The following is a 25,771-nucleotide window of genomic DNA, read 5'->3' as shown; positions in this document are numbered from 1 at the left end:
AAAATATGGAGGATGTCATGAAGTATTTTGAGCATCATCTCACAGGCTCACGGCTTCTCATTCAGATATAATTATCTAACGCTGTAGTCTTACACATAAATAACTAGAGTACTTTTTACTACATCTTCATTAAGGATTGTAGTGTTATGTTAAGTTAAGTTAAGTTAAAGGCCTGTGTGCCTGAAATAAACCATTATGACAAACTGTCTAAATCTCTCTGTCTAAGTCTTATTGACATTAATATTCTTAGTAGAATTAAGTATTTAGGGTTAAACTGAAAAAAAACTGGAATGAACACATGACTGTAGACTGTGTAAAGGTTACAGCATTACAGACATACGAGGGCTACAGCACCCTCTTATGTCCTTTATTGATGCCATCGTACACTGTTTCTACTATGAAAAGTGCTTTTTACAACATGTGGCAGAGGTAGTCGTAGTGTTTCATTTTATATGCTGTGACCTTAGACTTTATAGTTAATGCTGGTCATTTACATCCAGGTGGTTCTCCTTCCACTCAACATTTTAATTTGATAAAACCTATAAAAGGCAGTTGTCACAATTGTATGTGTTCTATTGTATATAAAGAGATATATCTATATATTACTATGCAGAGAGAGGAGAGGGATGATGTACAGTAGGTAATTTGAAATGTAAAAAGATGAACTATACTGAACACCTGTTCACTGAGTACCTCTGCTGTTGGTGCTACGAGGCTCAACTTAGTGGGAAATGGAGACTGTTCAGTCCTGGGATTATTGGCTGATAGATGTTTGCATAAAGGGTTAACTGATGGAGAATTTAGAGAAGCTGGGCCATCAATTCCCGAACCAGGAATGTGCAGGATCACAGCCCTGAAACACTGAAACAATTCAGGGCTTTTATCAGTTTGAATAAATTGTGAAAAACTCAAATTAGTCAGATCCTGAAAAATAGATTCCGCTCTTGTACTATATATACAGAGTAGTTCAAAAGATCCCCTGTTGTTCTTGTTTAATTGTCTCAGAGTAAGTATTTACTTAAGTTTTTAACTTCCCAGATTTTGGGCAGGGTCAGGTTTTTACTGTTAATATGATATGAATACATATGAGGTGTGTACTTGTAAATATAAGATCTGATCAATTACTACCATAGAATCGCCAAATTAAAAGCAGACATTTTCTTGAATCATTTGAATAAATTAAAACATGTCTTTTAAAATGTGCTTCTTTTCTGTGATGTGTCTCCGTACCTTTTGTTGTGGCTTAAAGAAAGCTCAGTCACCAGAATGAGAGAAAGACTCAAATTGTGGCATGTTACACGTGTTTTCTGGGCTATATATAACCAAAGAGAAAGTGCTGCTGAGGACTCTGGAGTAAAACCTAAAAATATCAGCTGCATTAATCCCTTTCAGGATGCTGACTACAGCCAGGCTGTTCTCCAGGCTGCTGCAGAACGGCCAGTTCAACGCTCAGCTGATAAGGCGATAACCTGCGTTATCCTTGCGCCTTCTTTGCTTAAATCAGCTTCAAATCCCCACAGGTTCAGAGGCATCTCAGTGTTTCTGCCAAGTGAACGATCTGAGCAGAAATCAGCTGAGGAACATCATTTTAAAACATTTTGACATTTGATTTGACAAATGCTGTACGAATGAAACCAAAAGACAAACCTATAAATAAATAAATATGGTACCTGGCTCCAGAAAAGGCAAAACAAATGTTGTTGAGTCAGTTTTTCCCAAATAGTAGAAAACATTTAAATAGTAACACAGAAAACACTCGTACACTCAGTGAAGTGTAAATGTTCTACTTGCTCTACACTTTTCCCAATGTATGTTGTTTTAGCCATAAGTCCAAGACATGGAAAGATGAAAATATCTGTTTGGATTTATTTTTGTCTCCAAGTCCACCTGTTTACAGCAATCTAACTCAAGGACAGTGAGAGCTTATTAGACTCTAAGGTGGATTCTACCTTAGAGTCTAAACCCAGAGAGAGATTATCTCACATATAGCAGGACGTGGGTGCAGACTGTAGCTCACAGTGAGGGACAGAACTTCTGCCGCTGCCTTGACGGACGGACGGAGGTGCTTTAAAATGACAGCAGACAGGTGTGATCACATGTCTTTTAACAGAGACCAAGTTTGATAGTTCGATTTTTACAGGCACTGCAATCTGTGGGTGCACGGCTACAGATGGCACAAGTACAATCGTTCACGTGATCAGGCTGTAGTTTAAAATAATTAGACATGTATTCACAGGAAAGAATACCTGGGTTCAACCATCCAGGCTTCCTGAGAGCTCAGAGCATTGTTGAATGAGGTGATTTAAAATCATTAGACAGCTCATAATGTGCTGAGGTGAGATGGAGGAAAACAAACCTCACATGTAACCACAAAGCTTATTTACCAGTGGCCGTCACCTGACACTGGGGAAAACAGTGACATATATAAACGTGTGTGTTTGTCTAAATTGATTTGTGTCGTCATAAAAACCACATGCGGCACTGGGAAATGTAAGACACCAACACTAACCGCTGGCAGCACCATGTTTGACCCACCTGTCTCATTTTCTGTCTCCCTCCTGTGGCAGCAGGTTTGTGCTGCACTGTTAGTGGGAACCTGATTAATGATGACAGACTCACGGTGAAAGATCGAGGTTAGGTTTCGAGGTTAATCTCCCCTGTAAATTTCTAAAGCACACGAGCGACCTTGACTTCAAATTCTTCAACATCTGATCTGATGTTGTAACTGAACAGTAACGACTTGCAACAACTCAAATATCTATATATCTGTTCTTGACTGAGTTTGAATTTACGTACCAAACCATACATACACATGCAGAATAGATTTTACTTTCAAATAATAAAGCAGTGCTTCCAAACCTTTTAGCTTGTGGCAGCATGTAGCTGGTCACCTTGTCACGTTTCAGATGCCCTTGAGTTGTTAGCAACTCCACAAAATGGAAATTTTCATTTTTTTCCAGATCTAAAAATATTGAAGGAAATACAAATAACATCAGTTATATCACTATGAAGGGAGTCTGATCCTCAGGGTGGTAATGATAGGACTAAACTACATAACGGTATATGAAATCGTTACCAACAGGACTTTGTATATTAATAAAATGCTGCTTACACAAAAAATATCAGTGTTTTAACTTATACATTAAATATTATGCTGTTAAAGCTTCTATAGTTCTGAGTTCAGATTTGTGTGCAGGTATTTTTTACTAAAGGAACTAAATACTCTTTTCCACCAAAAGCCGCAGCCCAATTAAAAAATAACTGCATTTAAAAAGAGCCCTTTTTCTTCAAAATCACTTTTATTCCACAATTTATTTCATCATCAGGTCTTAAGGCACCCTGAAGAGATGTTACAAGTTGTTCTTTCAAATGTGGGTTCCTTTTAAGACTGTGTAAACATAGCTTTGAATAAGATAATTTCCTGTAAATCTTTGCTTAAATTATTTCTTTACAGTGCACAGACATTGTGTTTTGTGACAAAAATACAGTGTGAATTAAGTAAATATGGTCGATAGTGTATATATATATACATTGAAGAGTAATAGATTGGCAGACAATCAGATCAACAGGCGAAGAAGAGAGAAAACTATCAAACAATCTTTAAGACCCAGATAGATATACAGATCACGTAAAGATATACAGTACATAGTTACAGTGTGAACGTTTTATTTTTGCAACGCTCTCCCAGCGCCTCTCCGCCTTAAAAGCAATTTTTTTTTTTTTTTTTTTTTTTTACACTGTACCTTCTGTGTGTGTTGCTTCAGCTACCATCAAGACGCAGCACCCCGCGAGGTGGAGCGAAACAACTTATCTAGTCCTCGAGGGCTCACTCACACGTTGGCTATTGCAGTGGAGAGGTGAGTAAACAGTAAGATGGGCGGACAGACGGACATGCAGACAGACAGACAGCACAAGACTCGGTTGCGGCTATGCAAACCACAACACAAAGATCTATCTATAATTCCCTAAATATGGTAAGGATCACAATGTATTCATATGTAGAAAGGGACTTTGAGATTGGCATTTCATATACAGGGATATAGTAGTTATACTTGATTATCAAGGTACGTTCCTATGAAGTCTTTGTGATGTGATAATACTCGTGTCGGAAATGTTCTACTTTCTCAGTTATACTATACAGCAAGATAAAAATCCTCTCAACATCAGCGATAATACAGTCATTCATACAATTTGAAGAGATTAAAACAACACTTCCTGACAGCAGGGATATGTAAAAAAAAAAAAAAAAAAACATTAAAAAAAGATTTGTATCAGCAATTACACAACACCTCCAAATGGCTTGGTTGCAATGGCTATAAGTTATCTAGTCACATCAATACAAAAAAAAAAATTATAACAGAACTGAAAGACTGAACAGTGCAAGAGGTGAATGGCAGGATGGACGGGGTCAGGAGCAGAGCCTGTGTCTTGTTCTGGGGGGTGGGTGGGGGGGGGGGGGGAGTGGTCGTCTAGGAGGTCAGCAAGGAATCACAAAGGAAAGAAGGGTCAGAAATGTCATCAATGCAACATTCAATATCTAGAACTGGCTCTCCTTGTGGAGGCCAAACTAAACGGCATCAAAAGGTTTGGCCACCCCCCCAAAATGCTGCCTTTCTGACGTATTTGACACTTCCTTCCTTTTTTTGTTTTGTTTTTAAACATAAATCCTTAGCAGACGTTGGCAGCCTCTGCATCGGTTTATCTTTTACCATCCGTTTTCCAGCTTTTACTCGGACACCTTGACTCTGAAGGTGACGCGGCCCAGGTACTTATCCCTTTCGTCGTTGTTGCGCAGGTTGGTGCCCTCTACCCTGCACTCCACCACCAGCTCCTTGTTGTAGTCCTCCTTGGTGAGCGCCAGTTTCACAGCCACCAGAGGCTGAACGTAATTCTCCTGCATCAGTGAAGAGAGAGCCGTCTGTCAATAAAGCATCAGTGTGAGGATGTTGGCGGACATGATCTGACTGGGGATGAATACTTACATGGGCTTTCTTGCCATAGTAGGGGAAATACATCTTGTCAATACGACCCCCAGTGGGGTAATGCGGTATTACAATTGGAGTGTCTGTCTGCGAAGAAGAACATTTGTTAGTCCATATGGACTTTAAACGAGATGAATTTGGTTAAATTAGATCAAAATAGACGTTTTCATATCACAAGACGGGACACGAAGGAAGGAAAAGCTGTTGTTAGTGACGGGATTTAAATGAAGTGGAAAACATGACGCGTTTAATCTGGACATTCATTCGTGGCTGAAAATTAAAGATTACAATTTTTTTAAATGACTTGAAAATGGCGCTAGGATGGATTTAGAGGTACCTGCATAATGACCTGTTACATCATAAGAGCATGTTAACATCCCTACTGGCCTTATCCTGATAATTTACATATTCATCTTACCCTAAAGCCGTCAGTGACAGCATGCAGAAAGAAATCAGACACGAAACAAACAAAAAAAAAAATGAAAGAAAGATCAACAGAAAGAAAATATTGTTATGGTCATCAGTGCTTCTGCATGGGAGAAACAAAAATAAAAAAATACACATACAAACACGGAGCACGTAGTGAGGAACAGAAATGTTTACTTTGGCTGTGCAGTTGATATAGGGCTCCCCGTGGGGCTTCAGGCCAATGATCTGCGTGGTGAGGGGAACAGGAAAAGTTTAGTTTGCTTCAAGTGTGAAACCAAAATTAGAAATGCACGAGAGTATCCATTTTATTTGTGGTACGGAACAAAAGATCGTTGGCTGACAGAGAGGGAAGAATGTCGGAGGAGTAAAAGGATAAAAGTGTACATCTGTAATGGACAGAAAGCTCAAATCGGTGAGGGTGGGCGTTTACCCTGTTCATCTTCAGCAGAACGCAGGGCTTCCCCTCAGAATACCCGTAGTTGGTGTCAGAGAGGCCGGAGCAGAAACTTAGGGAGTTCCTCTTGAAGCTACAGACTTTCTTTGTCATGTCCTCCGTATCATCCTGCAAAAAATGCACTCCTTGAGGACAGTCCTCGTTCTTCTCCTGCTCCATGTCGTTATATCCTGAGATAAAGGGGGCGACACAGATGAATGGAGGCCTATTGACATACATGACGTGAATCAATGCCAACAGATCTGGGAGGAGGCGAGTGGAGTTCATTTCATTACAGCTGGCTTCAGTTATCTGGGTATTAGGGATAAGTGCACTTACTTTGCAGGAAGGACTCCAGGTCTTGGACGTATTGTGTATATTTGAGCGGGTCAGATTTGTTGAATGTAATAGTCGGGACATTTGGAAGAATCACCAAACCTGCAACGAATTCAAGTGAACATAGAATAAAGAAGTAAATGTTTCCTGTGAGACAGACAGATGATGTCCAGCAACAACCTGGGCTTGTCTCACATTACATTAAGACAGAAAACATTCTCCATCCAGCTCCGCAGCTGACATCACACAGGAAGATGCTTTAAAAACAGGTCGATACAAAAAGCAGCAGTAATGTGGAGCATTATTGTGACAGCATCTCATTGGTGCGAGTATGAATAATAAATGCCTCGAAAGGGAAGTGCTGCCAGTTACAGCGGCTGAAATCCCACCACTCCTGCACGTTGAGAGACACTAACCTGGAGAGGGAACGCGGTCTCTGTACCTCGGCACATAGTCGTCCAGCGTGAGCAGCATCACCCACGTGGTCAGGGCGAACATACCAGCCAAGAAACAGTAGAAAACCAAGTAGAACAACAGAATCAGGGCTGGAGGAAGTTAGAGAAACAGAAATAGGATGGGAAGAGAAAGGAGACATAATGAGGGGAGGGCGCAGAGATGGGTCATGTTTAATTAACTAGAAGCACACACAGGCTCAGACTCAAGTCTTCTGAATTTCTGCCCTTCTTCCTCTGCAGGCTTAAGAAAACTGTCATTTGAGTGAACTATCCCTTTGAGAGAAACCATTTTGGATCAAGTGGGGAAAAGCTACTGACTGCTAACAAACATGAGGCCATTTTTTCAACCCCCCCCCCCCCCCACCACTGGAGACCCTCAGTTCTCCAAATCACAAGAAATAAAAGGGTGACGCTGCTCTGCTCAAAACGTTTGCTGCCTCGTTTTCAGAAGGCAGGAGGAATGGAAACATCGGACTCAAAATGGTTCACCACCATCCAGGCTTTCACAGCACGGATGCCCTCTAAGCTGACAGACAAAAAAAAAAAGAAAAAAAAAAAAGAGATGGACCCCTCAGCTTCCTGCTGTACACCCCCCTCTCTCTCATTCCTCCCCAACAGTATCCCACAATGCACCTGCCTAGTGCATGAAAGACAGGGAAAGAGGAGAGAGGGAATCCCATTTGACCTTGACAGGCATGCTAATGTGGGCGGCCATGCAACTGCAATGGAGCATCCCACTGCACAGCAGCACAGGGGCCCAGGCAGCCCGGCAGCCCGTGTTAGCCTACAGGAGCCGGCTGCTGGAAGGAGGGTGCTGTGTTACTACCACTCTGGAAAGAGCCGGGAAACATTACATCAAATGTATGGCCCGATCAGCTGTAGATGCAGATCAGGAATGCTGTAGCACACTCTGGATATGATTAGGTAATGGAGGGGTTTTATCTGTTTGGGCTCTGCACTGGGAATGTCATTTCCTGATAATGCCATTCATGTAGATGGTCAGTATTCATTAAAAAAAAAAAAAAAAAAACAACCTCTGGCGTTATGATTGATTATCACCTGGCAGGTTCTTTCTGCCTATGCAGCAGAGAGAGAGAGAGAGAGAGTGGTGCACACCTTTTCTAGCACCTCTCATCTTGGTGAGCCTCTTGGTACAGGCTTCTCCTCTACACCTTCATGTAGGCCTATGGTGACTCCTCATCTAATCCAGCCTCTGTTTGTCATTTGAATCCATCCAGACAGACACATGCAGCAGGCTACAGACTCAAGGCGCACACATCTATTAATCATTCGAAAATGTGCAGAGGAAGACACCGGGTGAGGTGAAATCCCGGTGGATGTCAAAGCACCTCCACTAATTGAGGCGGACTCTTACCCCAGCTGCTGGCCGTGCGACCCATCAGCTCCCCGGTCCTCGGGTTGTAGATGGAGTCCTTCCAGCTGGACGCGTTCTCCTTGCTGGCCGGTTTATCTTCGGTGCTCGCCATGGTGCTGTTTTTATTACGTCCAAAATGTGTCGTTTTCCTTTTCCTTCAAAAATGCAAGAAAAAGCGCAGCGGGCGATGTAATGAGGCGAAGAAGCCGGCGAGGCGGCGGTGAGTGGTCGGATCAATGGTTGGGAAGGAGTGGGCGGTGTAGAAAGAGGGAGAGCAGAAGGAGAGAGATGCTGTGGTAGAACAAAAAAAAAAAAAAAAAAAAACCAGAAGGGGAAGGTGAGGAAAAATCAGTGACGTCCACACACAAGGCAGCTGATGCAGTGCGCCCAGATGGATGTACATTGGTTACTGTCGGAGACGCAACATTACGCGCACAAATTATAAATAGAGGGCGCATTATCTTTCTTCTAATCAGCTGTATTATACCTGCTCCACGGGTGTGGGAACAAACTGGCATCTCAGATATGTTTTATTATATAAACTGTCGGCAGGTAAACGCACCATTTTCAGCGCGACATCCAGAGTTTTAGAAGTTGGAAAGGGTGGTGAGTGGGTTTCTAAAGGAGACCTGTGGGTCGGAGGGTTTCTTTTATTGTGGCTTCTACACCACGTTGAACATCCTGATCTGCTGTAGCTTCGTTACAGCTCGTCTGCGTGTGAGTCGCATGCGTTGAGTCACCAAACCAATAACCAATCCAGTGGGTAGACCTGAGTGTCGACAGCAGCATCACGCCACAGGACGATCACACTAATATATATTATATTATAAAATATGAGATTATATGTACACAAAAGCCGGTGATCAGCGTATTTGAAGCCGAGGAGGATATTTGTGAGTGAGTGGTTGAACACAGACATTTGGGGAATTGGCCAATTCTTGTTGCTATGGCAATTGAGCAGCCCTGAAAGCAGAATGTGTGTGAGAGAGGATGACACACACACACACACACACACACACACACACACACACAGGCCACTTTATTAGGTACACCTGTACAATCTAATCTAATTCTACTATATGTTTTGCCCCCATTATTTATGTAAATCAGAGGGATGGGAGGGTAGGGGTCATTGGAAACACCTCCTGATATAAGATATTTGATTGACACACATCACTAAACTTAGAGAGAAGACTATAAAGATGTGTTCAAGTTGTTTTTTTTTTTTTTTTTAATGTACAGGTGAATATCAACACTATGTGAGTCTCTATGCTGTGCTGCCAGTGACTGAAATGAACTGAACTGTGAGAGGAGTTAAATGCTTGGGGAGCAGGGGCAGAGGCTGAGACAACTGAGAGGAGAAAAAAAAAATGACAAAAGCTTAACTTCCAACCCCCTGACACGCCACTGAACAATCCCAGTGTGACACAGAGAGATAGAAAGGAGAAAGAGGGAGTTACGTAATGACCCTTGATGCAGGGTTCAGCACGCATGGGGGAGGGGGACAGGAGTAGTGGTCGCAATGCATCCAGTTCCTGCTGTCAGATTGAATTTGTTGCAAGTCAGTGTCCACCACAACTCATACAATGCGGCACCGAGCACAATGCTAGCACAGACACATTTTAGTCATTATTATGAGAGCCAGCAGCACTGATACATGGGGCTAGTCCTGTCTCACTCACTCACTCCAGCACATTTTTCTGTGTGAAGGCATCCCACCACAGGCCAAGCCCAGTGGCAAAAACCCCCCAAAAAACTGCCCATGTTTGACTGAGAACACTCAGACTGACACCTAGACTGGAGGAAGTGTTGGGGTGTGGTGGGGAGAAAGACATGACGCACTGTATGGATCTGCACAATATAGACAAATCTCACTTCTGCTCTCCATCTAAGTGAACAAGCACACAATCCTCCCATTGTTTGGAAGAAAAAAAACCCTTTCCGTGCTCTCAATTAGCACCCCCTTCACCATACCAGCACCATGAGCAGGAATACACACCCCATTTGTTCTCAGTCACTCCATCCGCAAGCTACCATAGCAACCCTCACAGTGAGGTTGGTCACATCAATGGGAAGCAATCCATGCATTCATCTAACAGTCTGTGTTTCTGACAATTCCCCAGGCACAGGACAACGGCATTTCCCTGGAGTCCATGTGGAGGTAAAGCCCCTTCAGGCGACATCAGTTCTCGCACTGCGTCACTGACACCTGCTGGAGGCATGGCACACAAATGAATGGAAGCACTTCTGATCATTGATGTTTTTATTCTTAGCACTCCCATGTCATACAAAGTATGATCCAGGGATGTCGTTGGCCATTCAAGAACTGAATGAAGTACAAGTGTCAGACCTGTAAAGTCCTTTAGGTCTGATGGGTTAATTTCAGCATGATACTCAATGTTACTTTACAGTATAGTTAATTACATGTAAAAAGTATTAAGAAAGGCAAACAACAGACAATAACCAAGCAAGCAGGACATTTCTACAATTAGATTCACAGTTTGCATGTTTTTTAAATTTGTGACACATAAGTGCAGGAACATTTAATGAAATCACAATCTGAACAGTCATGGTCATGTCATCAGAGTTCATCAGGTCAAAAGACTTGAGTCAAAACAGTATCATATGACAAATCCATAAAGATGGCACAATAAACAACAGATATGAAATAATCACTGAAAAGGGAAAACAATACTAATGTATGCAAATCTGTTTTAGGCCCCATATCAATTATTGTTTGTGACCCGGATCAACTTGTTCCTAAACAACAGATAACTAATCAATTAATATGTGATTTGATCAATATTGTTCCATAGTCGACACAACAAAAGAAGTTCCCATTACAGAAAAAGGCACATGTTAAAATCTCTGTCCATGCATAAAAAAGTCCCATGTAATACCCAGTAAACATTTGGCAAAGAAGTTTTTAATTTCTTTACTACTGGAGATGTGTGTTGCATCAAACTGTAATTATAGTATCCAGTGTCAGTGCCTTATTCCAAGTAAAACATACGCAATTAGTTTTTGTTCCAGTCACATTTAGACAATATCATCTTGTATTTAATGACTTGTAGCTTTAAGGTGAAACCACAGAATCTATGATTCTGAAGCCACTCCTGAATTCCTAAATTCAACATTCTTGCTTTGTAGAACAAACCCTGAAATGACCGATTTAAAAAAGACCACGTTAAATCGAGAAGAACCACGTAAACACTAAACTCAGTTTGTTGACACAATTTGTAAAAATCAAACATTTTTGTGCTTCTCTTTGAATCTTGTGGCATCGTAAACAGAGTCAGCAGCCACCTTTCCTTACTCCAGATGAAGATCATGTATCAGTCTGATAATCTGCCACTCTTTGTTATACACATGGCACATGGTTGCTATGGCAAATTCATAAATTAGATACCTTTAAAGCGTGTTATTAGCGCCCCCATGTGGAAAATATTCCAAAAACATTATGCTAAATGGAAAAAAATATTGTAACATGAAGAGGAACCAGTAATTTGAGAGACTGAATAAATGAAAGAAGTTTCTAATGAGGCCACTATGGTGTACAGACATGAAGTAAAGGTTTAGTATCTCGTGAGCTGGGGAAGTAGCTGGTCTCGAGCAGACTTTTACTGGACCTTTCTTTCCTTGTTATGTCAGTGCATGTGATCTTCGGCTGTTTAACAGTTTGTTCTCACTTGAAAATACTAGGAGGCTATCGTCACCAAAAGCCTTTTTTTTTTTTTTAAACATCTGAACCACGATTCAATTCTGAATCACCCTTAAATTAGTTTAGAGAAACAACAGATGGTTGTTCATTGTGGTTAAAAAGCACCGTCTGTTTTCACAGGTACTCCAACCTCATCTTGTCTGCATCTCCTCCTTTGGACAATCCCTGGATCTCCTTATCAAGGCTTGCTGTACCAATTCATAGACCGCCGGAGAGCTCTCTCCCAGCTCTGGAAAGTGTGGATATACTCTCGGTTCTGGCAACCAGCACCCTCCTTGTGTGCATCTTTGGGCAAAAACACTTCACCTGTGCTCTGGAGCTTCTTCAGCTCTTCCCGGGTCCTCCAGAAACCTGTTAAAGTCAGAGACAAAGGAAACTAAATTTACACAAACCCATATAGTATAACAGGAAATTCTATAAGTACAGAATTTTTCACTGTGGGTAATAAAAATTAATATACAGTTGCAAGGAAAAGTATGTGAACCTTTTGGCCTAAAATTTAGAAAGAAATTCTGACAACCATAAAAACCTCACAATGCGAATGGAAAAAGTATGTGAACCCTATGAATAATGACCTCAGAAAAGCTATTAAGAGGTTGGAGGTGTGGATAAAGCTACGTCGACTGACAAAATACACTAACTTCTTGAGTTTGCTCCACACAAGAATACGCTTATCTGAGCAATGCCTCACCAAAAGGAGCTTTCAGAGGATCTACGATAAAGAATTGTTGATTTACATAAAACAACCCTGAGTGACAGCCAAAGATTTGAAGGCATCATTGGAACTGGTTAACATCGGTGTTCATGAGTCTATAGTTTGTAAAACATTGAACAAACAGGGTGTCTATGGCAGGACACCATGAAGGAAGCTGCTGCTTACTAAAAAGAACATTGCTGCACGTCTGAAGTTTGCCAAACAGCACACTGACACGTTTCAGTATCCGGTAGTGGCAAAATGTTGGCAAAATGAGCCCAGACCTCAAGAATTTGACAGTGCTTAAGCAGTTCTACCTGGAAGAATGGACTAATATGGGGATTATTTGTTAAAACTCCTGACTTAGATGAAGATCAGATCACATTTTATGACAAATTAATGCAGAAAACCAAGATACTCTACTTTTTCTTGCCACTGTAATCTTTCAAATACACTGCTCATCAAGGTCTGAAAGAACCAACTCAACTAGTGCTTCACACCACCTGCTTCAGGCCTGTTATAACACAACAAGAACAAATCCCTCTTATTTATTTAATTTCATTAAGCAGTGACTAATGTATAACAATCAAATTACATAATATGAATAATTAAAAGGAAAACAGGTTACATAAGAAATAGGAGCAGATCATTTTTCTTCTTATGCCAGTGTCAGAGAAAATATAAATAGGACTTTTGAACATCACTTTTCAAAAGAAACCATCATGTGAGGTAGTATTTTTAGAGAAAAAAGTATCACAGTGAAGGTAAAGAGTGACACTGAAGTATTTAGCTGCTTTATATTTTATCTGCACAGATTTTGTGTTGACAGAGACACACAGGCAGCCGTTTGCTGCATTAACCTAAATGACCTGGAACTGTGAGGATTATCTTTTCTGCCCAGAAAGCATTTTATTCAAGTAAACAAATAAACAGACAAGTTTTGGGTTTAAAACATGCATACATCCTAACATGCATGTTGTGTATAAATGTGTGTCTGCATACCCACTCCAAGTCCAGCGACAAAAGCAGCCCCTAAACACGACATCTCATGATGCTGAGGTCTGGCAACCTTTCTGCCAAACAGATCTGCAGTCAGCTGCATGATAAAGTCATTGGAAGAAACACCACCGTCCACCCTGATACAGACAGACAGATAAAGCACACCGTCACACTGCAACACACTTTACTGTAACAATATCAGAGAAACACACACCTATAATGGATTGCCAATAAACACTAAACTGCATCACTAGGAACAGGGCACACACAAGTTCATTGTGTTACACCCAGTTTGCTGGCTCAGATCCAAGTTCTATGATTCGATACTGCAGCATATCAAACAGGCTAAAAATTGAATCTTTCTCACCTGTACACAAGCCTGCATATCTATAATCACAATGTCTTGAAAATATAATGAAATGTACCTGATCTTTGTGATGGGAATGTGAGTTTCTCTTAGCATGGTTTCAAACAGCTGCTTGTTTCTGGAAATGAGAGAAAATGAAAAAGTAAATATAAATTAGCACAAAAGAGAAAGAATGTGACAAAACAAAAACAGAAATCACTTCTTCAAAATGAGTCACCTGAAAGCAACAGACTCCAGTATGGCACGAACCAGATGGCTTTTGGTGGTTGATGGTTTGAGACCCATGAGAGAAGCACACGCCTTAGGATCATTCAGAGGAGCCTTGGGAAAGGTAAAGTACATGCAACAACATGTCACATGTCTGTAAGTGATAAACAGACCTAAATAAAGTTTAATGACATACATAACCTTTGTAATATAAAGTGAAACCCGACAGTCTCTGATCAGAATAAGAGCAGCTGTAGTGGTTTCTACTGTACATGGTGCTCTTCATTAAATAAACTTTTAAAATTATTCTAGTCACACCTGTGCGTTAAAATATAAACATTTAGGATACACACTTACAAAGTCAGTTCACAGTGGGAGGGCAGAGAAAAAAAAACAGAGACACCATGTTAAATAGCTGTAATAGCTAAATGTCAATATATGTAGTTGATCCTAGACTATCTGCTCAGGTACAAAGATTTAAATGTTACAACTAAATAAAATGTGTATAAAAGCAAGTAGCTCTCTGCCCAGATATGTTCAAAAGCAAGTTGTACTCATACACAGCTACCTGTAGGCCACTGAAGGAAGGCACAAAACACACTCCATCTGAGTCACTGACACTGTAAGCCATGGCACTAGTTTCCCGGACGTCAGAGAAGAGCTCTGCAACAACATACATAGATTTCACCAGTTTAATAAACTACGCATCCATAGATTTTTTTGCATTTACCATTTAGCATAACCCTAAAACCCCAGCTATTGTATACAGCTTGCTTACCTAGCTCCTGCGCCCATTTGATGGCTTTACCAGTGTCTGCTGCATTGCCTTCTGCCAGGTATACCACCTCTGGACCAATCTTCCACCCCACCAGAGGATACAGACCTACAGAGAAGAAACTCAGGTATTTAATGTGCTGGTTAAGAGAAATTTAGATAATTAACTTAAAAGGTAAAATATGCAACTAAAGTTAGTGCTTTGATGAGCCTCAGATTCAATCATCTCTGCCCCATTCCTATGATACATTTGGTTGTACTTTGCACTTTTAAAAAAATGCTGCAAAACCTATTAATCAAGCAGAAGTAGTTTAAATTCTCTGAATGGGTAGAACGATGAACGTCACTTAAAAATGTTGCTGCACTGCTGCCTGTGCTGTTCTGTAATCCTGACCTGACATCATAGGAGGCTTCAAAACCATCTCTCCATTTCTTTTTTTTTTTTTTAATATTGCATACTGTAGCTATTTTGACTTACCTGTGACAGATGTATGTGGTTTGCTCCCAGTGTTGATATCCATGAATGTGCCTGTTCCCATGGTAATCTTCACATCACCAACATCGAAGCAGCACTCTCCAAACATTGCCGCCTGCTGGTCGGCCATCTACAGACAGAGGAAGTCAGTGGTGTGTTGTCAAAAAAACACAAATCTCAACTCAGCAACACTAGAAAACTCTAATGAAATGAATACTGTTAAATACGTATTACCAGTTTTTTTCACCTTCCCACAGTATAGTTCATATTCATTGTCGCACTGTCATGGGTTCGTGGCTGGTTAGTGTAGTGGTAACATCACCGCCTCCCATGGGGAGATTGGGGTTTCAAATCCCAGCTATGGCTACCTCCCGTAGGGGTTTAGGCAGATCCTCACGCTGCCCGCCTACCCTTGTATACTTGTAATTGATGAAGTCGCTTTGGATAAAAGCGTCTGCTAAATGACTGTAATGTAATGTAATGTTATTCTTTAAACACTTTCTAAATTCTCTTTCAATGGAATTAGACACTTGAACACAAGCCACGTTGCTGCTGTCGATAGCTAAATTAGCATGATAAATACACACCCTAACAACCGTTAATGGTTGGCTGACACACAAACAAACTCGCAGTTGCACTGAATCCTGAACTATAACAGAAACCCAGATACAGTCACCACATGACATGATTGGAATTGGCACTCCAAAGATAGATGGATCTGTGGAACCAAAGTCATGGCTGGTGCATCATGAGGGAGAAACCAGAGACATTGCGGATATAAAAGAAATAATTTACTTGGGCTACAATGTGACATTTATATTCATAAAGCAGTTGTTGCTGATATGTTTTAGCTTGTAACACTTTAATACAAAGAGCTTTTTAGTTGGGAGCCCTTGTCACAGGGTGCATGTAAGGACATTTCTTTCACAGCCGTCCGAGAGTCAGGAAAAAAAGAGGCTAATATCTTACAGCACCTTGTAGTGACCATGACCCCAAGTTGGGACTGTAAAAAACCTTTACTTATTAAACATAAAGTGTACAGTGAGTTAGTTGCAATAAATGACATTAGTCTCACCTTGTATTTTCTACTTTGGGGAAAATAGAGAGAGGCAGAGAAACAAGAGAGCAGAGGAAGCCACTCCAACACATCTGTGAAAAAAGTCACATTACAGTAATGTAAAAAAAATAAAAATTAAAAAAGTCACACCCAACATAGAAAAAAAAAAACAGTAAACAACAGATGCTATACACTAGACCTGATAGGAGTCAAATATCCCAGTTGAGCTGGCATTAGAGTAGTCTGTGGCATGAACTCCTGTAACAGATTACATAACAAGAACAAATGTATTAAAAATCACTTTCGAATAGGTAAAAAAAACAAAAAAAAAAAACCAAAAAAAAAAACCTTGTATGAGCTCCCAGCTCTCCCGGTCCCCCTAGGAGTTAGCTAAAACATTTCATACTGAGGAATTTCATCTGTGATGTAATAGGATTGGAAACACAACAACACCCTGTGTGGATCTTAAAATCCTGTTAGACATATCTGAAATGCAACTGACCAGACAAATTTTATATTAAGGTAAGAAATAGTATTCACAATAAGATTCACATGAGCTCCAAACATACCTTTTGTAAGTTTAAAGAGCAGCCAGGTGTCTATTGTTCCAAAGCAGCAGTTACCTTCAGCTACCGCTTGACGAACCTGGAAGAAAGGAGAAACAAAATGAGGCTGAAAAGAGATGTGAATTAGTGAAACTTGAGCTCATAATATTACCTCTCCCAGTTTGTTGTAATTTTATGGCTTGATTTTCCTGGCTTGAATAGTGAACCCATTAACACTGGGAGGGTTTCAGTTGTTTGCTCTGCTGTGTATTGTGCCAGGATCATTTGACAAAATGTTTGTCTGGAAAATGACCACAATTATTGAACAGACAGGTGTCTAATGTATTATATATTTGTATTTTATTAGCTTTGGTAAAGGCCTTTACTTTAGCTTTTCAGTGCTCACTTCTGGATTCATTTATTTTTTCAGTTTAAAATGCTGTTTCAGTATCAGTACCTACTACGACTGCGTACAAACTGTTTCAGGCCAGAACACCAGCAGAGGTGTTTACAATATTCAACATGCACCTCAACTGTTTTACGTTCTAGAGGTTAATTGATCTAGGTTTTTCAACAGACGATGCTGATCTTCATCAAGCAGCCATGTGTTGTTGTTTTTCTTTTTGCATCTGATAAAATACAGCAATTCAATAATTACAATGAGACACAAATATGCTGAATTTAAAAGAACATTTAAAGATTTAAAAAATATGTCAACACTAAAAGAGTAGTTGTCATAGTTACAACAAGACAGGAGGAAATATCTATATGATATATGGGAGATTCTATATAATTTGTAGGCGTTAGGGATTCAAGAAACTACTATTAAATTGCAAGACACTCCCACTACTTCCAGGAGATGTGAGATGTTTGTTAGTCTGAGAGTTTGTGCTTGTTTAACAGGTATCTTAATTAACTATTTTATTGGCTTTTTACACGCTTTGTGTGTACACTAACAAGTCAAGTGTAACGATATACAGTTGTAAACTAGTAAATCTAACCTCACCTGGATTCTCCTGGATGCTGCCCACAGAGACACAGACAAAGACACAGGGAGGGCAAGCTGCAGCAGCAGCACTGTAACTGGATTTTAACATCCGTTAATCTCACTCACTCCTCTCTTCAAGTGCTAATAAAATGCATGACAGTGAGTCACTCACACTGGTGCACCCAATTAATTTTTCTACTTTCATACGCTGTAATTTTCAGTTGCACGTACTCGTGAAATGCTCGCAGTGTAGGCCGCAGATATCTCTGCAGACATTTTTATTAATCATTGATCACTACTGGATTAATATCGGTCCAAATTCATTTAACACACACACACACACATACTGTACACACACCTGCTTGTAGTGTGTTAAGGCCCAGACAAGACGGAAGGTGACATGCTGAGTGGAGAAGACAATGAGACTTGCTGCAAGCAACCGCTTCTGCCGGGTCAGGAAATACAGCATCTTCATCACACCATGGATTCCCTGAGGTTGTTGTAAAAACAATGAAATCCAACCACTTCATTAATCCTCATCTTTAGACCATGTACCTTTTTAATCAAAGGAAATGTTATATGAAGGGTAGAGATGCAAATCAGGAAAAGACTCACTTTCATTGTGCAGGATCTGTTCCAGGACTTCACTAGGTCTGCAGCACGCTGATCCTGCCAGCTGATGAAGTTATGGAAAGGAACTCCTGTTTTCCTGCCAGAGAAGAAGAGAGGCAGTGAAATCAACCAGGATGGAAATGACTACAGAAAAGCAGTTTAAACAGGTTTTCATCAGTGTTTTTCCAACTTTGTCTACAACTCACACTGACATTTTTAAATGAATAAGAACTAATATAATATTTATTAAATTTACCTGTCCCAGGTTGTAAAGGTGCCTCGTTGAGTTGAGATGCCAAGGGCCTCTATCTGTCGCATTTGTACTCCTGCATCTATAGCAGCAGAAGCACCCACCCACATACACACACATAAAGATGGCATTTGAAAGTTACAAAGTGTCCTATATAAATTTCTGTCCTATCCTGGGCTTAATAACACACTTTATGAACCCACATAAAGTGTGTATATGATCATTTTAATATAGTGAACTGTTCCAGCCTACTTCTGCTATCTTCAATAGTTCTAATGTGTAAGCAAGGGAAAGTGTTCATATCTAGAACATTTCTAATGAGTTGTGGAGAAAACAAAACAGGATTCAACCTCAGTAATACACATGAACTTAAATCAATACCTTTCACACCCTAACAAAATAGAACCTATCACCTATCACCATCAGCTTTGGACTTACTTAAATTACAGTGCTTAATATTGCTGAAATGCTATATCGGCTCACCCTGAATGAACAGTAGAGTAATGTGCCTAAACGTATATAGATCAGTGTTTTACTTTCTGCTTTTGATCTTTTTAAAACAATACAAAAAAACTGCCATTTTAATACATATAGCTGGAATAACAGTCAATTTCATGTGATCTGTATTTGTCACAGGGTGTGCTGATTAACATGTTAAAGGATTCACTTCCAGTTTGACGCCTCCGTGTGGTAGTGGATAGATGGACCAAAAGAAACTAGTGCAACTGTACCTTGCACAGCTCCTTTGACCACAGTGATAAACGATTTCCATAGTGCTTCTGGGTCCATCTCCACATGTCCGACCTCTGGATACAAGGCAACAACCTGAAGAAAAGTTTACCAGAATAGGAAAAAAAAAAAGAAGTGATCTGCCTCAAAATAATTTCGCATGTGTTGCACAACACATGCAGAAGTAAGATGGTGGGTCAGAAGTTGAACTACAAAGAATAAAGTGAAGGAGATGCGTAAAGTTACCTTGCTGGTGCATGATCCTCGGATTTTTGCCTCCTTGTCATAGACGTGACATCTGATTGATGTTGTACCGACGTCTACTGACAAAATGAAGCTTTCTTTTTTGAACCCGTTCCTCTGACTCCCCATTGAGCAGTTTGTCCTCGTTGTCCACAAATCAGTCCCACGTCCACCAGAGTCAGCTCATATTGGTCTCGTTTACAGCCTGAACAGATGACGTGACCCGCTAATACCTTATTTGTACCGGGTGGTCTTCTGTGTTGAGGCTGGAACTCGACCTTCGGACCGTGGTTTCGTCAAAGTCCCGTCCCAGTTCTACCTGTCCGAGTCAACACATTCATAATGTTTGTTACTCACGTCGAAAACAATAGACACTGTGTGTTAAACATAACGAGGTTCGTTTACACTGACTATGAATCCAGAAATCAGTTCCTACACAGTCTAATCTATTAAAAACCTTAAACTCATAACTGAAGTAAGTTAGCTAGCTCAGTTAACGTTAAGCTAGCTTAATTGGCTACTTGGCTAGCTGTCAGAAATATATTAAGAGCGTTAGTAGCTTCGAAGAACATTCCCACACAGACTCTTTGTCACAAACATTACTCACTCCTGCCTAATACACACCCAGTGTGTGGACATAGTAGTAAAACTTTAACACAGACGTTTTTCAGAAAAGACTCCAACAGTGAACAGTCGTTAAACCGCGTAAAGATTTCTCAACTCAACCACCTCCCCTTGTCGGCACCCGTACTAGCACCGCAAACACGCATGCGCCGTTCATAGTTCAGAAAGTCGTGGATGTTTTTAGCTCAACACACGTGTGGCGAGACTTAGCTGTACCTGCTATTGTAGGCTGTTGTCACAAAAACCATGGCAAAGACAAATGTAAGAGTACAATTTCATTACATTTATATAAACCAAACTAATATGTACTAGGTAGATTGCTTTAAGCTAACAGCTAATTGATCTTACAGCAGCAAACTAACCACCTAGGCTAACAGTAAATTTAGCTGCTTATAATCACATGAGAAGCCGGAGCACTACCTCCAGTCACTGTATTTAGTAGATTATAATTCTGCAGCATGTCAGTTTGTTTGTTTTTTAAAGTGGTTTAGGCATCCTAAATGTGAGTATTTGTTGCTTTTCTCAATATATGCGTACAAATTGTCAGGCAACACAAGTGTTATAAACATATCACAATGGTGTTTCAGTAATAGTTATGATTAACAAATAATGTCTGTTCCTGTGATTATTTATGATAAAACATATTTTTTTAATAAATTAATTATACTAGATGAATCTATATTGTAAGTAACTTTTATCTGCAGCCCTGCTGTTAATCACGATTTTGTAAACACGTTTCAGACTGTAAGGCGCAACAGAAAAAGGAAAGTTGTGTCCGATGAAATTTCAGAAGGCGACAACATTAACATTGGCAAGTAATTTCCTTTCAAACAGTACATGGCTATTTAAAATTAACACGACTAGAATAAATGCTTTATTTACATTGTTTACAATATCATTTACATATTTATTGTTGAATAACTGCAAATAAATTCAATGGCAGCAATAATAACACATCTAATTTATTAAATTTTTCAGAAGGACAAACAGAGGCTGTCTCATCAAGTGAACAGATATTTGAGACAGAGCATGATGCTCCCATCGAGATCATAGATAAGAAACTAGAGGATAAAGACAGAGATGAGCAAGGTACTGCAAACACATCACATACAACATCTGACTGAAAATCTGAACAATGCCAATAATTAAGATGCATTTTTAGATTCACAGATGGACGCTGTCATCGAAGTAAAAGGAAGCAATCCCACTGTAACTGTAACCTGGAAGAAGAAGAATGATAAGGAAAGAGAGGGTGATGACTTGGAAAAAAGCTGTGGTGAGGTCTTTACTATTGAATTATTGTAATAATAAAATAAAATCATAAAATGACTGCAGTAAAATTAGGTTTCCTTCCTGTCTTCCACTTTCAGGTAGTTAAATCTGAGATAGCTATAAGTGTGGTAGATAATTTATAATATTATATCATATTTGAATTGTTATAAATGTTTTTGCACACCACAATGTACTGATTACAAGTGCATATGACCAAACTGTAAAGTAAGGATTATACTTAATTTTGATGTTTGAACCAATGTTTTCTGTCTGTAGCTAACGGGAAAAGGAAGGCACATAATGATGAGACATCCCCATCAAAGAAACCTAAGCTCATTAATGATGGTATGAAGACTGGCTAAATGACTCTGATTCTTTGTGAAATGCCAAACATGTAGAACATGTAAACCAGAAAGGTTTTGCACTCACATTTGTCGCTGACTTGTTTTGTTGTAGGGTTTTGTCTATTTGTTGGCAACCTGAACAATTCCAAAACATTTGAAGAAGTCAAAGATTCATTGGCAAATTACTTCATGAAACAAAGTCTCCTGGTTCAGGACATCAGACTAGATCGTTCAAAGTGAGTGTACATTCATTTTCTTTATATTTATACTTTATTGATCATCAATGATACAAGAATCCACAGTGTAAAATAAGAAACAGTGATAGAAACCCACCCCCCCCCCATTCCAAATCATACCTCCAGCATTATTTTATTACTGGATAATAGACACAGCAAACAAGTTTTTTATGCAAATCTGCATCTGCAGTACGTGCATTTGACGTTGATACAAAATGAACTCTGCTGTTATAGAAAACATGCATATGTAGACTTGGCTTCAGAAATGGACTTGACCAAAGCTTTGAAGTTAAATGGAGAAATGATCCTTGATAAGCCAATGAAGATTGCTAAAGCAAGGGTCAAAAGCGAGGACAAGGTGAAGGTAAAGGATCTGGCACTAGAGAAAAAAGGTAACTTGTCTGTTTTATTGCTTGATTTTATTAGAATTTAATTCATTTGCAGTGTCTGGTAGTGTCTCTTTGTTCAAACTACAATAGTTTGTAAGGTAATTTGTTGTTTATGGATGAGGTTTTTTTTATTTTGCTGCCTAAATAATAATAATCTGAGAATATAAGAAAATGCAATGTACGACATTTAAAAAGTTGATTGGTCTGATTTTAAAAAATGTGATTGTTCACAGCCAAAGATGCCAGATGTTTATTTCTAAAGAATGTCCCATACAACGCAACAAAAGAAGACATTCTGAAAATATTCCACACAGCCATCGCCGTCCGATTTCCTGGTGGAACTGAAGGCCCAAGCAAAGGGTGAGAGTTGTATAAACCTGTATAAAGATTTACTTCCTAACCACACAATAGTGTCAAATGTACAAAATATACATTGCAGATTAGTCAAACATTTTGTATATAACGTTTATACATTTGAAATTTAAAACTGCTACTTTATAAAATGTACTTATTTTTCAACAGCGTCGCTTTTGTGGAGTTTAAAAAAGAATCCACTGCTAGGAAAGTAAGGCAGAAAAAACAAGGAGTCGAGATCCAAGGCCGGGTTGTGATTGTGGACTTTGTGGGAGAAACAATTGCAGCTCGCTCCTCCCAAGCCACCAAAGCTAACGATGACAGCAATGACACAAAAGGTAAGTTGCTTGTCATTTATACAGTTACCCCCTGTTCTGCAATATGTTGTGAGGTTATTAAAAAAATCTGGTGAAAACATACTGAACTAAAGCCTTATTAACCAGTCAAAATACGTTTAACTATACCTGTACCTGAGTGATTTTTGAAAACATAAAGATCTAACGAGGCAAAAGAAAAAATACTTCACTTAACTTAAACCATTTCTTGTTTGAGTCAGCTCCCATATCTTTGCCATGTTTTCCACTCAGTTTTAAGATTTTCTGATTATTATCTCATTACAGTGGGTGAATCATTTTGACATGAGTGATGATTTATCGATTTACCTGTATTCATAAAAGGCCTTTCTTTGTTCACACAGCTGCAGCTCCTCAAAACAACACATTATTTGTGAGCAATTTGTCTTACAACGTGACAGAAGAAAAACTCAAGAAGGTGTTTCAGAAAGCCGTAAATGTCAAAATTCCTCAGGCGAGAGGCAAGCCAAAGGGGTAAGAGCAAGTACACTGAGCAACTTTTCTTCAGGGAAGAAACTATATCAATATTCTCAAGAAGCATCCATAATTCTCTGCAGATTTGCGTTTTTGGAGTTTGCAACAGTGGCAGATGCTGAAAAAGCCCTGCAGTCGTCCCAGAATATAAAGCTCTGCAAAAGGACGGTTAAAGTACATTTCTGCAAAAATCCACCAAGGCAAGAGAATGAAAAAGGTGTGTGGAGTAGTTTGTGTTATTCTCTGTTGTTTAACAAGATACTTGATCAGGTCCATTTATTATTTTGTGATAGCAAACATGTAACAAGTGTTTCTAATGTGGAGTAATTAGAGTTTGTGTATTTGTTGCCTTTTTTAGTCCAAAAGTCAAAAACTCTAATTGTAATGGGCCTCGCTGAGAAGACGACTGCAGAGACTCTTACAAGTGCTTTTGAAGGGGCCCTGAGAGCAAGAATCCCTCTAGATAAAGATACAGGACTCTCAAAGAGGTGGGTAGCATGAAGCTGTCAATTTACAGCTAATTCTGTAAAATGAGAACGAATTAGAGACTTACTGCACAGTATGTTGGTCATTTTTCTTAGGTTTGGTTTTGTGGATTTTGAGAGTGAAGAAAATTGCAAAGCTGTTAAAGAAGCCATGGAGGACTGTGAAATAAATGGCAGCAAGGTAACCGTGGATTATGCAAGAATCCAGGGTGAAGGGGGTCACCAAGGTGCCAGAGGAGGCCCAGTGCGGTGTCCTGCTGACCAGCCTGCAGGTAACAGGGCTGGACGAGGGGGACACAGAGCCAGAGGTCCAAGAGGCAGCAGAGGAGGTAACATTTATCACTGTTGTTGTTTAGAGCCATTCTCTTTTTGCACAGTTTGTGTTGCAGATTTAATTTGAAATTATTACAACTTTCATTGTTTTTCACAGTCAGTACTTAGTAACCCATAACAACAAAGTAAAATCAGGTTTGAGAAATGTTTGCAATGACTTGTTAGGTCAAAAACTGAAATGTAATTTACAAAAGTATTCATATGCTAAATTTACAACATCGTTGCCAGTGCTATGGCATCGATTACTGCTTCTAAATGTCTGTGAGCTGACATCTTCAGCTCTCTTGCAGTTGTTCTATGGGGATTTAGGTCTGAGCTTTGTTTGGGCCACACGAGGACACTCAGACACCACTGATAGTTCTGATGTCACTCCAGCATTGCCTTGGCTGTATGCTTTAGATCACTGTTGTATTGAAATGTGAACTATCCTGGAGCAGGTTTTCTGTATGGACTTTGCTGTATTTGGCCGCATTAACCCTTCTTTCAGCAACCAGTGTCCCTGTCCCTGCTGGCTGAGAAGCTTCCCATAGCATAATGCTGCCACCACCATGCTTCACAGAAGGGATGGTATTAGTTCAATTTAATTGGACACAGGTGGACTCCCGTCAAATTTGAGGAACATCTCAATGAAAATTAGAGCAGAATTTGCCTGACTACAGCTTGTGTCTGTCTGAACGCCATCTGAGTACTTTTGTAATGGAGAGAATACATTTTTTTTAAATGTCATTGCATTTAAACACGTTTTCACTTTGTCAATAAAAGTTGTGTGTAGATTAATGAGGGAATGGCAATTTTATCTATTTTAAATTTAACATTACATCTTCAGAAAACCTTTTAGTGTTTTTTTTTCAAGTTTCAATAAATACAAGTAATGTATTAAAAATAATAAATATAGTAATGTACAAAAAAATGTATTGTTTCAGGTAAAACACTTGGAGCTGGTACACCGAAGGAGGCTGTTAAAGAAGTGGAAAATAAAGGCTAACTTGTCTCGAAAAATCTACCATATATACTATTGTTTTTCTTCTATTTAGTTTTTTATTTGATAGCACAAATGAACTGTTCAAGGTTGGTTGAGTGTAAAACATTGTACGCTGTTGTACATATGACATCTTGTAATTTTGTACTCTAGGCAACTGGTTTAAAATGGAGAAAAAAGTGAAAGTTTTTCATTTTAATGTATGAAGAGAAATTAAATTTTAAACCAACAACAGTTGTATTTTCGTGTTTTCTTAT

At 39.5% G+C, this 25,771-nt stretch overlaps 3 protein-coding genes across 4 annotated transcripts; 1 reads left to right on the top strand and 2 right to left on the bottom strand.

Annotated features, from left to right (window-relative positions):
* Positions 1-3,293: 3,293 nt before the first annotated feature.
* On the bottom strand, positions 3,294-8,295 carry atp1b3a (ATPase Na+/K+ transporting subunit beta 3a). The gene is made up of 7 exons (XM_026373774.1): positions 8,011-8,295; positions 6,597-6,725; positions 6,184-6,282; positions 5,842-6,035; positions 5,586-5,636; positions 4,983-5,069; positions 3,294-4,894 (listed from the first exon to the last, which is right to left on the bottom strand). Exons 1-7 carry the CDS (start codon positions 8,120-8,122, stop codon positions 4,727-4,729), a joined length of 840 nt encoding a protein of 279 aa, XP_026229559.1. The 5' UTR covers positions 8,123-8,295; the 3' UTR covers positions 3,294-4,726.
* Positions 8,296-10,263: 1,968 nt separating this feature from the next.
* On the bottom strand, positions 10,264-19,846 carry gk5 (glycerol kinase 5). The gene is made up of 16 exons (XM_033326478.1): positions 19,675-19,846; positions 19,431-19,524; positions 18,706-18,781; positions 18,453-18,546; positions 18,196-18,327; positions 16,874-16,949; positions 16,504-16,562; positions 16,323-16,396; positions 15,910-15,985; positions 15,251-15,377; positions 14,777-14,881; positions 14,567-14,661; positions 14,009-14,112; positions 13,850-13,909; positions 13,428-13,561; positions 10,264-12,082 (listed from the first exon to the last, which is right to left on the bottom strand). The coding sequence occupies exons 1-16, from the start codon at positions 19,798-19,800 to the stop codon at positions 11,910-11,912; spliced, it is 1,605 nt and encodes a 534-aa protein (XP_033182369.1). The 5' UTR covers positions 19,801-19,846; the 3' UTR covers positions 10,264-11,909.
* A 602-nt stretch (positions 19,847-20,448) lies between these two features.
* LOC113171293 (nucleolin-like) lies at positions 20,449-25,746 on the top strand. Of its 2 annotated transcripts, XM_026373579.2 has the most exons (14): positions 20,449-20,556; positions 21,037-21,106; positions 21,274-21,384; positions 21,458-21,571; positions 21,844-21,912; positions 22,024-22,147; positions 22,382-22,539; positions 22,770-22,896; positions 23,059-23,228; positions 23,588-23,717; positions 23,801-23,934; positions 24,076-24,205; positions 24,299-24,531; positions 25,459-25,746. In XM_026373579.2, the coding sequence occupies exons 1-14, from the start codon at positions 20,542-20,544 to the stop codon at positions 25,518-25,520; spliced, it is 1,647 nt and encodes a 548-aa protein (XP_026229364.1). In that variant the 5' UTR covers positions 20,449-20,541; the 3' UTR covers positions 25,521-25,746. The 2 variants fall into 2 exon arrangements, with proteins under 2 accessions (XP_026229364.1, XP_026229363.1); XM_026373578.2 differs by lacking the exon at positions 25,459-25,746 and having other exon boundaries at positions 24,299-25,383.
* Positions 25,747-25,771: the final 25 nt, after the last annotated feature.

This window comes from Anabas testudineus, chromosome 17 (assembly GCF_900324465.2).
Source record: "Anabas testudineus chromosome 17, fAnaTes1.2, whole genome shotgun sequence".
NCBI classification, from domain to species: Eukaryota; Metazoa; Chordata; class Actinopteri; order Anabantiformes; family Anabantidae; genus Anabas; species Anabas testudineus.
Note: the sequence above shows the minus strand (reverse complement) of the source record. Positions and strands in the feature narration are given on the sequence as shown.

Bases quoted from the DNA above. Each gene is read 5' to 3' on its own strand.
- atp1b3a (XM_026373774.1), bottom strand. From the start codon at position 8,122: ATGGCGAGCACCGAAGATAAACCGGCCAGCAAGGAGAACGCGTCCAGC. The intron at 6,283-6,596 runs GTTAGTGTCTCT...AATTCGTTGCAG, and splicing joins AGACCGCGTTCCCTCTCCAG to GTTTGGTGATTCTTCCAAAT. The intron at 6,036-6,183 runs GTAAGTGCACTT...CCTTTATCTCAG, and splicing joins CCTGGAGTCCTTCCTGCAAA to GATATAACGACATGGAGCAG.
- gk5 (XM_033326478.1), bottom strand. From the start codon at position 19,800: ATGGGGAGTCAGAGGAACGGGTTCAAAAAAGAAAGCTTCATTTTGTCA. The intron at 18,547-18,705 runs GTAAATTTAATA...CTTCTCTGGCAG, and splicing joins ACCTTTACAACCTGGGACAG to GAAAACAGGAGTTCCTTTCC. The intron at 13,910-14,008 runs GTGACTCATTTT...TCTCATTTCCAG, and splicing joins CTGGAGTCTGTTGCTTTCAG to AAACAAGCAGCTGTTTGAAA.
- LOC113171293 (XM_026373578.2), top strand. The intron at 23,718-23,800 runs GTAAGAGCAAGT...AATTCTCTGCAG, and splicing joins GCGAGAGGCAAGCCAAAGGG to ATTTGCGTTTTTGGAGTTTG. The intron at 23,935-24,075 runs GTGTGTGGAGTA...TGCCTTTTTTAG, and splicing joins AAGGCAAGAGAATGAAAAAG to TCCAAAAGTCAAAAACTCTA.